General features: G+C 36.6%; 1 protein-coding gene and 1 long non-coding RNA gene across 46 annotated transcripts in view; one reads left to right on the forward strand and one right to left on the reverse strand.

Moving 5' to 3' along the window:
- Positions 1-17,708, forward strand: part of LOC135299227 (uncharacterized) — a 95,718-nt gene that overhangs the window by 50,276 nt on the left and 27,734 nt on the right. Inside the window, exon 1 of one of the 5 annotated variants that reach the window (XR_010361255.1) lies at positions 15,975-16,312. The exons of the other annotated variants lie outside the window; for them this stretch is intronic. This is a non-coding gene — a long non-coding RNA (uncharacterized LOC135299227). Of the gene's footprint in view, positions 1-15,974; positions 16,313-17,708 lie in introns of those variants that run through there. 5 annotated transcript variants of the gene reach the window in all.
- The window catches only part of SORBS2 (sorbin and SH3 domain containing 2), a 142,381-nt gene that overhangs the window by 1,231 nt on the left and 123,442 nt on the right, over positions 1-17,708 (reverse strand). For 22 of the 41 annotated variants that reach the window (XM_064417935.1, XM_064417934.1, XM_064417910.1 and 19 more), the window contains 8 exons: positions 17,059-17,105; positions 15,656-15,770; positions 15,433-15,561; positions 13,512-13,715; positions 9,471-10,256; positions 8,150-8,260; positions 6,064-6,171; positions 2,538-2,587 (listed from right to left, as the gene is read on the reverse strand). In XM_064417935.1, the coding sequence (XP_064274005.1) occupies positions 2,538-2,587; positions 6,064-6,171; positions 8,150-8,260; positions 9,471-10,256; positions 13,512-13,715; positions 15,433-15,561; positions 15,656-15,770; positions 17,059-17,105 (1,550 nt within the window). The remainder of the gene's footprint in view (positions 1-2,537; positions 2,588-6,063; positions 6,172-8,149; positions 8,261-9,470; positions 10,257-13,511; positions 13,716-15,432; positions 15,562-15,655; positions 15,771-17,058; positions 17,106-17,708) is intronic. The other 19 variants (XM_064417943.1, XM_064417926.1, XM_064417928.1 and 16 more) reach the window with 3 other exon arrangements.

Genomic DNA, 17,708 nt, shown 5'->3' on the forward strand with positions numbered 1-17,708 from the left:
TCCTCAACCAGTTGTTTCAAAAACATTTTTTTTTAAACATTTTAGTGTTATTTTATAGTTCAGTAACCAAACAAAGAACTTCTAAAGGAGAGTCTAGATGTGCTAGCCCTGTAACCTTCCATGGTCAGCACTGTGGTTCTGCCTTTAAGCTCTTAGAAGCCAGCAGCAGCACAAGCGAGGGTTCCCAGGACAGCAGCTCTCACACACTGTCACTGTGGCTGGGGGAGCTCCCTGGCTCTTCAGTGCTACACTGATCAGCCATCTGTGAGTGTGAGGGAGAGGCCTGGATCAAATCAGTGGACATAGGGATGGAAACTCAATATTCAATCCCTGAGCTGTGCTTCTACACCTGGCCAGGGTTGCAGATTGCAGGATGTAAGGTGGATAAATGGCAAGAGGTGTGCAATTACTAAATGCTTTGTATTTCATTCCTTTCCAGCTTTTGCCAATTAAAATTCCTTTTTAATTAAAGTTTTTTGAATTGAAAGAATAAACTCTCACTAGGGGGAACTGAAGGTTCGTGGGCTGACAGCCCACAGGAAGATTGTGGTACAAGCCTGTGAGTCCTGCAGAGACAGAATTGGCCTTTTTTCCTAAGCAGCTGTGCCTCAGATATGACTGTCTGTCTAAAAAGAAGCAGAGTATAACTGCAGAAATTGGGAAAATGATATAGTTTTAATTTCAGATTACTGAAGCAAAACATAATTGTATCCATTCTTTTATCTTAGAACAGTTCACTGAGTTTTAAATCTTAATACCATCATTTCACTTTCCCCAGTACAAACAAGATAGCTTGCTCATTGATGTATTTATCATTCTGGCTAAGTTTTCATGGCTTAAATAAGATGTTTACTTTAGTAAAAAATTCCTGTTCCTGAAAGCCCAATTTGAAAATCCTGTATACAGACTAGTGCTAGGTTTAGTTTCATGATGGTCATCTTAAACAAACTACACTCATTTTTCACATTGCTGGTTCGAAGGTTAGAAAAGAAGAAAACATTCCAAGAAAAATAAGAAAACCACCTTAATTTCTTGTCACTGGCAGTCATCTTCCCAAGCCCCCAAAGTCTCTTTTTATATTTTAGTTACTCTAACAAAATGGAAAGAGACTGGTTGTTTAAGCAATTACCTTTGGTAATTTGTGTGGCAGGAGTAAGAACAGTTTGTGCAAAAAACCAAGTGGCAATAATGTTTGCTGTTATACTTATCATCATTCCAGGAAAGCAGAGCTATGGTGATATTCCAAAAATAATTAAATGCAGCTTCCAAGGGGACAAGATTCGCAGTTGCAATATGTCATGAATAGGATTCAAGCCAATTACTTACTCAAGTACAGTAACAAGAACTTACCAATGAGCTCTCTTTGTACTTTAGAGATTGAATCTTAGTAATTTCTAGATAGTCCATCTAAAAAACTCCTTTGTAGTAATTTCATTCTCTCTATGCTAAGCTAAGACTTTTGTAAGTATGAAATCTCTACTAGCATTTACAATAGTGACAGAAAAACATATTCAAGAGAATTTATATATAAATTTAAATATAAATTTAATATTTTTTTTAAATTTTAGGAATCAATAACTTTAGCCAACTATATAAGTGAACTACTTATAATATATTGAAAAAAAAAGAATTAGAAAATTACTGCTTTGAAAACTGAGTTAGGTGCTTCAATATGCTCAACTACACCAACAGGAAGTTGTGATTTTAGTGAGATTGAATATCCAAATCTAATTATGTATTAGTGGTATATGTATCTGGTAACTTTTTGCCCCTCTTTTTCATCTTCAAATGACTAAGAAAAACTTAAAAATATTTTTAGACAATAAACCTTAGGTACATTTTATGAAAAATTATTTAATAGGGCATGTGTGGAAGTGCTCTGATGCTAAAGGAAGAATAGCTGCTGGTTTCAGTGATCACTGAAGTAGGACCCACTGCAAGGCTGGGGGGGATCTCAAGACAATCCTGCACTGAATTTGCATTTTAACTGACAGTACTGAAATATCCCAAGCATTTAAAATAAGACTTGAGTTCTAGGTTCTTCTCCAGTTTTGAGAAAAGCTTTTCTTGTATCTCACATTTGAATTGCACTTGTAAATCACACCAAAAAGTGTGAGCCTGTGTTCCTGTGATCAACATTATCAAGTTACTTTTTTTCTCTCCATTCACATCCAGAACTGTTTCTGAATAATTGTATCAAGTCAGTAAGGCAGATCAGTTGAATCAATGTTGAATCTGTAATTGTCATTTTGCTGAGATGTAAAAATGGAGAGAATAAAAAAAGTCAAATCTCTTCTGTAAGTACAGACAATGGAAAACTGTTAAGTTGCCATGTCTGGCTGCACTGAATGTAAAATTAAACAAATAAGGCTTTGCCCTCTGGGACTTTCTTGACTATCTTCCTACATCATGCAGTTATCTATAAATCTGTGAAAACTCTTCATAATTGTACTCGGCAAGTTGAAAAATTATCTGATGACGTGCTGGCTGTTAGTTAAATGTTAGGTTTTGGTTTAGTAGACAAGAATTATACTTACGGTTCCCCCCCACCGTGTATATTTTCATGAGAAAGCACAGGGCGTTGTGGCTGAAATGAAATGATTTGAAATGTAACAAAGATTTGCAGTTCAAGGTCCAAATAGGTGGATAGGAATGTAACACATAGTTGCTCAAGAGTCCATATTCTACCTTGTGTAAAACCATGGCCCATTCTGCCCCCCTTCCAACTCACAAGAAATCCTTAAGAGACATGACAAACAACAGAATCTTGGCATGTTTAAAGATCTGATTTTTGGAGGTCATAATAAAAACTAAACAAAACTGTGAACTTCATCAACAGTCCATTCTATTTATAGCATAGTACAATGATGGAATAGAACCCTTCTGCCTCTTCACTGTGAAACAGAAATAACATTAGAAAAATCAGATGCAACTGATGAGCATCATACATTTTTTTGGGTGAAATACATTTTTAGATAAGCAGAAATTAAACTCCTCTACATAATGGCAGAATCTAGAGTATTCACAGACGAACAACATACCAATTTACATTACATACACAGAGTACTAACTTGGCAGGCATAACATGCTATGCTTTAACTAATTCTGTTTCATCTCAAGCCATGCGGGCTGTTGGGAGGCAAAGAACAGAAAACTATTTTGAAAGAATACATTTGTGCAACTATAACAATTAACACTTCAAAAGAAAAAAGTAGTCTGTATTTCCAGTGCAAAGCTTTTTGAAAGGAACTATGTTCCTTCTTAATGGAGCATTACTGAGCAATAATATTCAGTACATTTGGATGCATGGAAATAAAAAATACTAACTTTCTACAGAAACCATATCCTGCTTAGAAAGTCATTGACTTATACTGATTAGAATCTGGCTGGGGCCAGAAAGTGCAGGAGCAGCTGCTTGGAAAAGGTCTTGATATGAGCAGGGATTGTACTCTCTGTTGACTGAGGATGCCCTCTGGTCACTCTGTAGAGACAAGTCTGGCAACCATATCTGTTTTGGGAATGTGGATATCAAACACTGCTTATAGCACTTTCTTTTGTGAATTGAGTAAACTGCAACCTGATCTTTAAGCCATGGAATTTATCTTACTGCCTCATGATTCTCTCTTGGTTTGACTATTTCAGTCACTCTTGAAGATGATACAGTTTTCCAAGAGAGAAGGCAGCTGTAAACAATCCCCAGGCTGCTGGCAAAAATTGAACAGAAAAACACAGGATGCAGTTTCTTAGGTTTCCTTCCCCTCTTTTCCCCCTCAGCATCTCCAGGTGAAATTAGTTATATTTCTTTTCAGCAGTCTCTATGAATATGTGCAGAAAATATTGTGAACAATCTGTACTTTACAGTCTATAGAGTATAACTTTTAAAAGATGCCTAAATTTGCAGGCAGGTAGATTACTTTTTTTTTTTTTTTAATTCGTATCATTGAATGCTAGGTCAGAAACATATTTTCAAAGCTAAAAAAAACCTCACTTAATTCTGCTCTGCTAGTGTATAAGAAAGATGGATAATTTTTACTGATGAATAAACAGTAAAGATTACAAATCAAACAGTTCTCAGTAAACCTCCTTCAATGGCTGGCTTGTCTAGCAAGAGGAGAATAGTCAGAATTCTTTGTATTTAGACTGGAATCTGGAATCTTAGCCCTGAGTTGCTGCTAATCTTTCATCAGGTCTGTAAGCTGAATGCCAAAGATAGAGATGTGAAAGAACTCAGCTAAGGTTAAGGACTTCTCCTATAAACAATGGAAGTAAAAGTCCTAAACAATGCTACAAATGATTTAATGCTTTGAACATAATGCCAAGCCAGGAAGAAACTGGGTAGGTTAGTATTATCTTCTTTTTCTGCATATGCTTCATAAAAGGTTCTATTTCTAATTAACCACTGTAGAAATAGATAAGAATCAGTGTGACTCATGATTTAACTCTGTGTTATTGCTGCAGAGAAAACAGTCTTGTGACAAAATTACAGTCTTGGAGAAATAGGGTGAAGTGATTGGTGGTGTGTCTGAGCAGGGGGACCTTGGTGCTTGCTCTCTATTTGGAGGCATTCCACAGTAATACCCCAGCTGACATCCAGAAGCTTTCTCCCTGTTTTCTTTCCCTAAGCTCTCATTCCCACATACAGCTGCATTGGCTAGACAAAGGACTGTTAACAAAGAATCCTAGTTTGCAACTGCACCTCAGTTTACCAGACTGTCCTATTTCCTGGGAAATATTGCAGGACCTAATCCCAAAAACATTAAGGAGTGCACAATCAAGTCAATGGTCCAGTTGTATGCTTAATTTTCATGCATGACTGGTAACTGTACTTACATATAAAAGTTCTGTAGAGTCCTGAGTATGCACATTAGGTGCACAATATGTGCTCTTGTAGTTTTGGAATTAAAGTAATAAACACACCACACATTGATCAATACACTCCTCTTAATATACTGGTTACGCCATTCATTTGGAGAAAATAGTAAAATTAGAATAGGGTTTAATCCCTTTTTTACAGCTCTCATTCCTAGTTAGCCTTTCTGTTAGATGGTGTTTGTCTGCTGCTACAAGAATCCTGGCCTTCCTAGGATTGAACTGTCTTCATTAGTGAAGAAAGCACTGTCCCCTCAATACCTGGAAGCAAACAGAGGCCTGCCAAAAAGCTAAGACTTTGGAAGTTACACAAACCTGCATAACTTAAACGAAGATTCAAATTTTAAAATGGAGACACCAGAAAGATGATCACCTAAAATCAGCAGCAGCAGCATAGGAAGCAAGTAATCCCATTACCAGTTTTAAGACCTAAATGTTAAGAAACCAATGCAAAGTACAAATAAATCCTGAATTGAAAGTAAAGCATAAACCACAAATTCTCATTCTCATATTGTTTAGGTTGAGGGTGGTGTTTTTTGTTAGATTTCTTGTGTTTTTGGGGTTTTTTTTCCCTTTTTCATAATGTAGATTACCTTTTTTGAGCAAAATCCATGCAAACTCTAAACAACCTGACTTTCTGGCTATGTGAAAATATTAGAGTTGTGTTATGGTTATGTTACAGATAAGAAGTGAAAGGTTAAAGAGTATTAAAATCTGGAATGATTGGATGAAGAGGACAGTATTGAGTGAAAAAAAAAAAGTAGCAGAAGCAAACATTTTGAAAAGAAGGACATGGATTCAAAACCAAAAATTCAGTCTGTATACATGCAATGGAGAATAAATTTTGACTCTTAGAAGCCATAATTTTAGGAAACTAAAAATGCTTTGAAGGAGAGGAGTAAATTTAATAGAACTAGACTAACTATAAAGAACCAAATATAAACATCTTGTAGCACTGGAAATACCATGCAGTACTGCAGAGATACAATACACTAGTGGATTTATATAAAAAGTTCAGGCACACACAGACCTGTTGCCTTTACTCAGTCATAGCACAGAAGCACAACAGGAAGAAAACACAGCATACTGATAGTATTGAGACACTTGGGTAAAAGCAAAATGCTGAAAGACTAGACACTGAGCTCCTTGTCCATGGAAAAGCTGTTATTGCACACTGGGCACCCAGTACCATACCCTGTGTGAATAGCTGTGACCTCTGACAGGTGAGCTGCAGGATCTCTTAGTCATCACTGGGCTACGAGGAGGTTTACCCATAACAAATAGCTCCCTCTTTAAATTAGCCTAGAAGAACCACAAAAACTTTGTCAAGCGAGAGTATAAGAATGAAGCACCATGGGATTTCTGTTGCTTCATTCATACATGCAAGTCAGACATGCTTTTCCTGGTAACAAAAAGCAACTGTTACAGATAGGAGGGGTACTATTAGTATACAGTATTTCCACTGCTACCACTGTATCTTTTTTTCCCAAGGGTTTCCTGCTCTGGTACACACCCTTGCATGTTACAATTAGAAAATTAATCATGTATAGCATATGCAATTGGAACAGTTATTGCATGTGTAGCCCCTGAAGTAGCTCAACAACAGAGCAGAAATGCTACCTTAGAAATACCAATGGCAAATGTAATTCCTTAGAAATACCAATGGTGAATGTAAAAAATTACACCCCCTGGATTTGCATTTAGAAAGCAAGTAAATACTTGGTGGAAAGTACTTATGAAAGTATCCTCATTTTGTTAGCATCACTACAAATCAGCTTCATGGTTGTCAGAATTCAGTTATTAAGGGGTGTGTGTGCAGCCCATGTGAGTTGGGGGGGAATGTGAGGAGAGCAGAGTGCTATATTGGAAACCTTTTCTTAGGTATTTCTGACTGTCAGTAGAATGTGACTAAACAACAAAAAACCAGCCCCCTCTTAGGAGAGGGGTGAATAAGAACAGCAAAAAAAGATACCAAGAGAGGCCAAGGAGGCAGAAAAATGTCAGCATTTCTCCTTAGGATGTGTCTTCAGGCTTCTTTTTTCTGGAGGACACATCCCTCCCACCAACAAAATGTGAAGTGACACTTCCCACCCTTAGCTCCTTGTATTCCATTTAGTTTTAAGCCACATAGCAAATATATATGTGTGTGTGTGTGGGTATATATATATATATTTTTAAATTAACAAAAGTTACTGAAGTACCAGTATACAGTTTCAAGAACAAATATTCCTATTTATTTTCAGCTTAGATTAACACACCTTTCTTTTGCTCATATAAGAGCAAAGAATATAGGAGTCACCTAAAAAGAATTTCAGTGTAGATGAGGAATGTTTTTAATTTTTCTGGTTAGGCTAAGCAAAAGCACCAAAAGCACTCTACCAACTGTTACATTATTAAAGCTGCAGAAACAAGTGCAGTACTCTATTTTATCCCTTCTCTGAGGTGGAACAAATCTAAACTCATGACAGATTCATGCCCTGGAAAGAAACCTTATGTCTCTTCCCTGCTTCAGAAAAAAAAAATAGATTTGTTGATCTTAAGACTTTAAGTCCATTATGTCTGTGTTTTCTGTGAATGCACATTGTAAAATGGGGTAGATCTTTAAAAAAGAAAAAAACATAAGGAGAGTATTTATGACATAGATGTAATGATGCAATGATCACTTTGCTAGGATAGTTTCTCTTTACATTACTTTTTCTCCTTTTCATGAGCAGACACATCTTCTGGAACTCAGCCCTGCAAATTAGCTTTGTCTTTCTAGAGCAAGTTTTCATTTTTCTGCCACAGAGCTTCAATGGTGACACAAAATGTAGTCCTGAAGAGGGAATAATCTTTGTCCAGTCCTTGACTAACAGAATTGTTATTTAGAACATGACCCTCAGCAGAGGTGCTTTCCTGTGAAATTTATGACGTTTCTCCGAGGCTTTGGATTAAAATTGAAAACAGAAACACAAATGTTATCTAGTTTCTGCATTCTTGAATACAGTTCCATTTCATTCAATTAACTCAGTTATACTGTCCTGGTATGAACCTGAAATTGAGTAAAGGCTTTCTGCTTTCCTATCATTAGTATCTCCTTAAACTATTTCATTGTATTACAATGGTTATAGTTTTACCTTGTGTTTCATTTGCAAAAGGCCTATAAATCCTCCATTTCTTATGTTATTTAATATTAGTAGAGAAAGCAGTACATCTGAGAAGATCAAACTCAGTGTTAGCCTTGCAGTTATTTAATAGACACGAAGATTTGCAACAATCCATATTCAAGAGATGCAGTTACCTTTAACTGTAGTGAGTCTTTCTCCTGCTGATGTAAGGGTTTAGAGAGGAGAGGAGCAGAGAGGGAAGCAGTAGACAGGGATACTGTAGGAACGGAGTGGGAAGTAGGTGCCTTGGCAGGGAGAAATGGAAGATTAGTGGAAAGATGGAAAAGAGGATCAGTCTCCTGATGTTCCAGCAGAAAGCAGAGCTGGATTAAATGTTTAAGAAATATGAGAAGTAGCTCTGCTATAAAACTGTGTTCCAAAATCAGCTGAAGGATGTCAAATGCTCAGTAAGGGGACATGTAACTAACCTGAACAATCATAAATCTCATGCTAATCTTATTAATAGTCATCTACTTTTATGGAAGACATTTCTTGCCTCAGAAAGCACAAAAAAGTTGCCATTTGTGGCCATGGATTTAATCTCTATTCTTAAGTTTTTCTTCTGTGTTTTTCAGGTCATTTAAGGGTAGAATGTAATTAAAGGGCAAAATGTAATTAAATAGTTTAACATTTAGCCTAAAACATATTGTCCTATGCACCTGACATGCATGCTGTCAGTGAAGGCAACTGCCTGAATAGTCTGTTGAAGTAAGTGCTGAACAGAAAAAAGGGCTATGCCACACAAACTGTATAGTTACATTGTGGCATTTAATGGCCAGCACACACTTGGGATAGTTCAGTGATGTATGGTCCCAAAGAGGAATGGGGAGGACTTTGGGAGGAAGCATTTGTGTAACTGGCAAACATAATCTGATCTGTTACTGTTAGTCAGATCCTTGTAGCAGAGCCTGCTATAAATACATCAGCTGGTGAGCTGACACATGCCAAGCACAAACCGCAGAGTTTCTGCAGCAGGCACATGTCCCTCCCTCTGGAGGCTGTTGACAGCATTTGCTTGCTGGGGCCTCTCTCTCAAAAGGGGCAGCATGCAATGGGCTAGTGAGGGAAATGGTTCACTGGCTTTTCACATCAAAAGCTCCTTGGCAAACAACAAGGGCAGGAAGGAAAGGACCAGCACAATTGATAGGTCATAGAATTTAGGGTGCATATGCCTGCTTCTGAGGAGGGACTGTCCCCTAACACTGACAACTTTTAATCATGGAATCATAGAATGGTTTGGGTGGGAAAGGATCTTAAAGATCATCTAGTTCCAACCTCCCCACCATGGTCAGGGACACCATTCTTCTTAAACCAGCTTGCTCAGAGCTCAATTTTATCAAATGCAATTATATAAAAGTGTGCCTGTGCACAATACAAACATGTAGCTACAAGGCAGAGAATAATTATACTAAGTTATCTCAACAGAGAAGTCAGGGTTGTCAGAAATTAAAATACCTTAAAGATATTTGGTGAAGTATATCCTTCATAACAATCCATAGAATCTTCTTCACTTGCTGTTGGGAATTCTAAACTGTCATGTACTAGATCCTCCTCTATATACAGTCTAGTCAGTTCTTCTGTTGTGTCTTGTGCTTCTCCGGAGAAATCTGATTCTTGAGGTTCTGACTGATCCCCTCTATTAAGTGACAGGTCTGCAGTGCAGATTTCCTCTTCGTTTTCAGCACTTGCAGCTAGCACACTGGACAAGGAACCTTCTTCATATGGCGAATGGATGTTACGCATAGCCCCACGTTCACCTTCTCTTGTAGTATCTGACAAATCTCTAGGTTCTTCAATAACTAAAGGGTCAATTATGCTTTCTATGTCTTTATCTTTTCCTGACTTGGTATTGTTGGTGACATGCTTATATGCTATATCATGAGATGAGTTGGCTGAAGATGAGACAGAGGGAGATACAAGAGAGGACAGAGGGAGATCTGTAGGAGAGCTGAGAAACACCTCTGTATTTGGCATAAAGTGACCATCCTTAACGTGGTGAATGCTATTACCTGGGGAGATTGCTACAGTTTGGGAGGTTGCTAATGCCAAAGAACTGAGTTCTTCTAAGTCACAAAGAAAGCTGTCTGAAACTGATGGAGAAGTTAAGTTGCACATGCCTGAAGGTGAAAACCCAACAGTCCTTGAGAACAAGTCACTACAGTCAACCTGGAGAATCTTTTCATCAATGTGTGACCAAGATGATGGTTGTCTGGAAAGTGGGGTCAGTGCTTGGGAAGGCAACTTCAAAAATAAGAAAAACATGGGAATCGAAATAGGTAAGCATGACAGAGAATTAGGATATGAGTAAACTGGAAAAGAAAAATGTCTGTGCCATCATCTGGATTACAGGGTACAATTTCAGTGACCATGGGTGTCTGAAATCACTACTATATGAATCAGAACAGCAGGAAAGGCATTTGAAACATGACACTATCAGGTTCTGGCTTAGGGCATAAATGTCAAACATGAAGACAGATCTGAATCATTACATTCATGAAGGCAACTGCATTTGATCTGCTGAAGTTATGTTACTTATGGTGCTCTGTTAGTGAGCCTGTCACAGGTTATTAAATCATACAATTAATATTAATGAAATTTTCCAAAACCATTACTCTTATTTTGAGAATAGAATTTTCAGAAGTACACTTCAGGTGTCATTAAATACTTCTATGTACAACAACCGAGGTAATTTCTAATTATTAAAACTTCTACTTTTTCTTAGTACTTCTGAGTAAATGTTTAAGAAACATCTTTAATACATTGCATACTTTTATTAAGGCGTGAGCAGCTGCTCAGAATGAATGAACTTGAGAATTCAGAATGAATTTGTTTTTCAAAATTAACCCTATTAGTTCAAAATGATGTCAACATTTGTGAAAGGTACATTCAGTTCAAACTGGACATAGGCAGTCAACAATGCTTTTAAAATAGTGACAGCACAGTACACAAGAGTATGCTTTGAGTACCGTTACACAATATTGATTGAAGTATCCTTCTGGTAAAAGAAACGTCCTTTTCTAAGAACGAGAGACTGGTGAGTCATACGTATACAGCATCAGTAGATATCCATTGCTTCAGTAAATACTGAAAATGCATTTTTATTACTATAAGTCCTCAAAATTAAAATTTAGCAAAAAATATTTTGATCTCATCATTACAACTATCCAAAACAATTAGATGTACACCGCTAAGTTATCTGGACTACTACACACTTTAATTATTAATGTAGAAGAGAAAAATAATTTCAGAAGTCTATAATAATGTTGCGGAATAGGGAGGTTAGTTTACTTACCTTCTGCTTGAGTTTTCTTGAGGCAAACAGCTTTATATTATAGTTAGACCTTTGTTACAGACTCTTCTGTACCAAAGTAAACAGCATAGACTGATACAATGCAGATTGCTAAAGCAGAGCTAGGCTGTTACAGAAATACCCAGTCTCTTTCCCTCATCATTCTTCTTAAGCAAGGGTCCCTAACCTGTGGTTTTAAGGTCAATAATACTGCTGAGGAGATTTCATAATTTTTACTTTCCCATGGCTATAAGCTGCACTAGATCTAAAGATACAGATGGATTAGGCCAAGTTACAGAGAGTAAAACTTGCTCACAACTTGTATTGCTTATTTTTCTTAGTGCCATTAGGCCAGAGAAGTTTAGTACAGTTGTTCTAGCAACAAGGAGCAATATGTAGTAAAAATCTCCAAAGGAATAGGGAAAGTGGTATCAGAAAGTGTGGTAAACTCTAGAACACACACATACAGGACTGATGAAATTCTTCTAGGTAGCCAGAAACAACATGTCTTCTTCATGGTATTGCCATGTCTGAATACAGCTGAATCCAGAAAAAAGGTCTATTTAAGAGTCTCAGTGGAAGGTGGTTTTATTTTTTTTAACCTGATTGAAGAAGTATCCTATGTTAAAAAGAAGGCTTCTACCAATTTCCTTCTCTCATGAACTAATTTAGTAAAAACTAACTTAATAATAGTGGCAGGATACTTTTGTAATATGGTTGTACATGCTCTGAAGCATCACCTGTGCTCAACAAGAGCTATGGAGCTTTGGCAGGATACCTTAGAGAGAAGCCTGCTCTATAGAAAACAGGGAGAGGCATCTCTGGACTAGGGAGCACTTGAGCTGCCTCATAGTCTTGACTTGTCTTCAGGATCCTCTGGATTCCTGTAACAATAAGCCCTAGCTTATAAATACCTCAGTTGGCAGCTACAGAATTTGATGTTAATTGAGCAGTTTTGTGGGAATAGAAGAGATAGGATCTACTTCTCTGTTGTGATACATTCTGGAAAACCAGACAAGACCTGCTCGAGCAACTGTCCCAAATCAACTAATACTTATTACTAAGAAATATTTTCAGAGGCTACTGTTGCCTAGAAATGACATCTTTTGGTAGCTTTTTACAACCCCAAAGTAGTTAGTAAATGTGGAGCTTATTTCAAAGTTGAAGCATATGGATGACCACCAAGTATGGAAGTAGATAGAAGTAGAAAAGAGGACAAACCTAAATGAAACATGAATTAATAGCAGGATAAAGAAGTTTATAATTACACACAAAACCCACTGCCCATGCTGAAGAGATAAACAGCAAAGGTAAAGAGGAAGATCTAGAAAAGTTTCCATCTTGAGTGTTCAAAGTAATTGATAACAAGTTAATTCTAAGCACACCTTGCATGCAGAAACTTCCTTAGTTTCTATCACTGCCAAAAATGTTATGTTCCCCCGCACAGGTGAGTGCAAAGCCTCACAAGTGAATGATAAACCAGAACACAGGAATCTTTCTGCAGCATCCTGTAGTGTGGTTTGTGGTGGTTATCTAGCCTAGGAAGGAGAACAATTCAGAACCTACGATATGCATCTGGTGTAAAAAATATACAACCATAAAGGTCTGAATTCAATTAATTGACAAAGTGATGGCAATCATCTCGCTCCTAAATGAAACAATACTGTCAGTTTGTACCACTCCAAAGAATGTACCAACACTCTAGCCTTCTCACAGACTGTGAACGGCAAAAGGAGGAAGGTTTTGGTACAGAATCACTGGCTGTTTGTTCTCTTTTGCTTCAAAGGTACAGAACTGGTCTTGGCAAGCTGTGTCCTGCATGCTTATGGAACCGTAGACTTTTAGGACAGCTGTGTTTTGGGAATGTCTTCACATTGTACTATTAGAAGTCTGCTAGAAATACTCTTAACACTCAAATTCTTGCTAAGATTCCCAAATAAATTTTTCTTGACTTTTCTGCCCAAATTTCACCAATCTCTACTAAAAATAATGTAGTAGCCAATTAAGAAAAGAGCATAAATCCTGGCATAATATAAGACACACTTGTCTATTAAAATTTTTTTATTAACAACATAGTAATGCAATTCTATCTGTGAAAGAAAGAAATGTTGTGTAGTTAATCCTAAGTTATGTATAATGTTAAAAAAATGTTACAAGTCCTTCTAAACCCACTCTAGGGGTGGCAGCTAACATCAGAAAATCCTTACCTTAGTTGAACTTAAATGATGTATTCTGTCACTAGAATAGCTTTGGGGTATTGGAGGGTCAGGATAGTCATCTACACCTTTTGATGGATTCTTTTTGATGACTTCTACATAGGAGACAGGGAAGATGCCTTGTTTGTTGGTTCCTGGTATTTTACCTTCATACCAGTTTTGATCAACTCGCTTAAGAAGAATTACTCTGTCTCCCTGAAATGCATTATGAAAATAAGTTATCAGCACATACATTGAAAGTTAATTTTGTACATAACAGCTATTATTTTAACACATAATAGTATCTTCCCTACAGTGCTGCTTCCCATCAGTCTTGAGCATCATCTCCATTTTCCCATTTTTCCTCCCATTGATAACAGCCATATATAAAACTACCATCCCAGTAAAATGAGGGGTTAGGCATGGACTATGAATGCTGTTCTTTTATCTGAGGGGAATGTCATGTAGTCCTCTCCTCTTGCTTGGAAGATTAACACTTTTCTTTGGAACATAACCTGTTTTAATTGTTGGCCAAACCACTAGCTAATGCCCCAACTATAGTATACCTTGACTGCTATGCCCATTTTTTCTTAAGAGTGATAAAAGTTCAACAATGAAATCCATGCAAGTGCTTTGTTATCAGTACAATTTAAGTGAAGGTAGAAAACTAAAAAGTATGAGTCTGCTGAAAATATGAGAGAACTAAGAGTTTTTCCTATGTAAAAGGGGCAGAACCTCACTGTTCTTAGAACAGTAGAAATTGAAATGGAAAACATCAGCTTTATATTCAAACCTTTCACTTTACCTTTCTTTGGTTTACATGATTTTCACCATGTCTTTCTGAAACAAATCCTTGCCTATTAGTTTTGCATTATTTTGATTTTCTTTAATTTTGTTTCTGTAGTTGATGTGTGGAGTTCACTACAATTGTCTTTAGTGAGAGGGAACAAAGGAAAAGCAGTGCAAATCAACTTTCCAAACAAACCAAAATTGGGCTGTCAAGATTATAATCACCACAATAAGCAGAAAAGCTAATTTTAGAAAGACATAAGATATCAAATTATCCCCAATTTCTAATTTTTCTAAGTTCCTATTCCTCTGACTTTTAAGCCTCTCTGACTTTTACAAATTTCAAGTGAATAAAAAAACACCCATTATTTTCAGTAGTGCTGGATTACGCTGTAGGTCAGCAACAAACATCTCTATCCTTACTTTTTTGTTCAAAAGAAAAACAAACCACTGAAAAGCTTCTATGAACTATAATTCTTAAAAAAACCAACCAAAACCAACAAACATAAGGGGCAGAACTTCCCACTGGATGAGAAGTAACCACTACTTATATCTAAGTATTTAATATCTGCAATAATAAAGTTTCTCTACAGTATTAATAGTCCAGTGTCCAACAAACTTCAGAAATTAAAACAGTTATTTTGTTAATGTGCAATTCAGTATAGCAACAGGATATGTATAGGAAAGATAACAGAACATTATAAAGAAAAAGCTGTTATTAAATAAAATATTTACATTCACAAAAATATCTCTGAGGCTTTTTTTTGATATCTTTTATCTCCTGTAATTTTCTATTTATTCTGTATTAAAATCCTTACTACAATAATTGTGACAGACAGGAACAGTAATTAAAAGAATAGGTAATTGAAGTGAAAACTCAAAATTTAGCTGGACAGTTAGCAGGTGATTGCATATGCTACTCTGCCACAGTCCAAATTAAAGGCAAAACACATTTGCAGTATTTGGAGGTAGCTGAGACAGACTGCAAGCTAACAAGCTATTATGTTAAGAGTTTCCTACCATAGCATTGCTTTGTGCATTGCAAATCTTGAACGCAGAGTGCACAAAGCGCAGTATTATATTGATTCTGTGTAGCAGGAGACATTATAGTGGTATTTTGATAGAAGATAGTTCTCAACTGTACCTTTCTAAGTGATAACTCCACATTTGTGTCTGCGCTGAAATTATATTTGGCAACAGCTTCTCCAATCTCTCCAATCTGTGCAGGGGGAGGTGGCCTGGCAGGCTGTGCTTTTTCTGGAGGAGAAAGTTTCTAAGGAAAAAGAAAAACCAGATTTTCATCATTCTCATGTGGTTTGTGGACCTATTACCCAAATTAATTAAAGGAATTAAAACAAAGAACAAACCTCAACATAAGAAATTGGGAATATTCCAACTCTTCCATGGTGCTCACCCTCATACCAGTTTTGATCAATTTTCCTGAGGATATAGACAGTATCTCCTTTCTTAAAGGACAGCTCTCTGTAACAAATTTATTTATATCAGATGTTTATAGCTTTACATTTAACTCTCCTCCCTGCATAGTTCCTGAGATTTTACAGTTTGGAACTGAAACAGAATGTCACAACTAAACATTTGAAGAAAAAGTGTCACAGCTGTGGTACATTTATCAGTTGATCATAACATAGAAAATCAAAAAACTCACATTTATGAATGCCATGCAGTATCTATAGGTTACAAAGGCCTGTCTTACATTGTGATTCCAAAGAAGCATTGCTAGTTACCACCAGAGAACTTAGTATGATGTGTGCATGCAACTATGATGTCTTTTGGACCACCTGCTTAAGTACTGCTTTTATGACAGAGGGATACTTGGTGTGTTCTTTATGAATTCAGTATGGAAACCACAGAGTGTATTCCACATCTTCATGGCTTATCACTGTCTTTCTGCAGCGTAACAGCTTGGTGTGCTTCTGCTCTACACATTTTCTTTTTCATAACAGCTATTCAGAAGCATGAAGGACACAGGATTATGTTCTCACCATCTCTTGGTATCAGAGACTGTGAGTTGTTAAAAGTTGGATACCAAAAAAGGGACTTTTTAACATCATTAAGAATATTTTCAGATCCTGGCTTGGGAGATCTTAGCTGTATCATCCATTTGGTTTTTCAAGAGCTAATGTGCTGCTCTGGTAATTTCAGTTGTGAGTTTTGTCCTGACACAGCTAATGTAATTCTAGTGTCAATGTTTGGTCATATCTAAAGATTGTTTAAATGTCTTGAATCATTGGAACAACGGCAGAAATGAATTGGTGATATTTTACTTTGACTGTCTCATATCCTAAATAAGTGGTTCCCAGTCTTTTGTTATGGACCACTGCTTTTTGTGTTGATATGTGGCATGTCACATCCTGCAGAAAGCCTGTGTATGTTAAGACAGACAGGAAGAGGCTGAAGCATTATACAGACTTTTGATAGACTCATTATCTATGACAGTAGTTTAAGCAATTTACCCTCTGTCACCTACATGTAATTCACAATAAACAAAGAGCATTCAGTGTGTGTCCTTCACAACCTGTGCTCTAGAAGGCTGAAGATGCACAGCTATTCATGTGTTCAATGGAGATATAATAATTTAAGGTAATTTTGTTACAAAGTAATTTCTCACACAGTTTGCTAGTGCAGTGACAGCAAGCAGGGTCCTCCTATCCATGGCATTTCTGTTGAAACTGGCTCGAACACCACTTAAGTGGTAGAAAGAGTTTGCTTGAATTACGAATTCTTGAATGAATGAAAGTCTAGTACTTACTTAGAAGTTTGAGCTTTAAAGTCATATACAGCTCTAGCTGGCAGTTTCTGAAAAACAGGTGAAGTGATTAATACATTCAGGTAGTATTACTATATGATAAATGTGTTTCAATTTTTAAAAGGTGTCCAAGATCCAAAAAGAAAAGGATGAGCTATTCAGTGGTTCTTGAAGAAATAGGCAGTAAAATATATGTATTTCTTTTTTAAGGCAGTTAGGTGTTTGGGACTTAGTGTTCTAAAAGCAGAAATAGCTAAATTTTAATGCAGATTACTTTTCAACTTGATGTTTAAGAGAAGTACCAAAGTAAATAAAAAAGTTAACTATGTCAATGTGACTTTTAGGCAACTAGATCTCTAGGTACAACATAAATACACATACTTAATATTCTGTAGTATTTTAGGTGCCTTTAATGTCAACTTGTTTTCTGTAGGCTAATTTCAATTGCAATGATGCATTACATTTATATATATCTACATCTCCTCTGACAGCTGGAAATGGTTGGAATATTTTTAATTTCTATAATTACATTCATAGTTTTAAGAAAGCACAGGACTGGAGGTGATCTGAGTCATCTGCGCAGCTCTCTTGCTATCACAGGCAGTCACATGATAACATTTCTTTCATACATTTATCAAGTTCTGTCACCAAGA

Source organism: Passer domesticus, chromosome 4, assembly GCF_036417665.1.
Source record: "Passer domesticus isolate bPasDom1 chromosome 4, bPasDom1.hap1, whole genome shotgun sequence".
NCBI classification, from domain to species: domain Eukaryota; kingdom Metazoa; phylum Chordata; class Aves; order Passeriformes; family Passeridae; genus Passer; species Passer domesticus.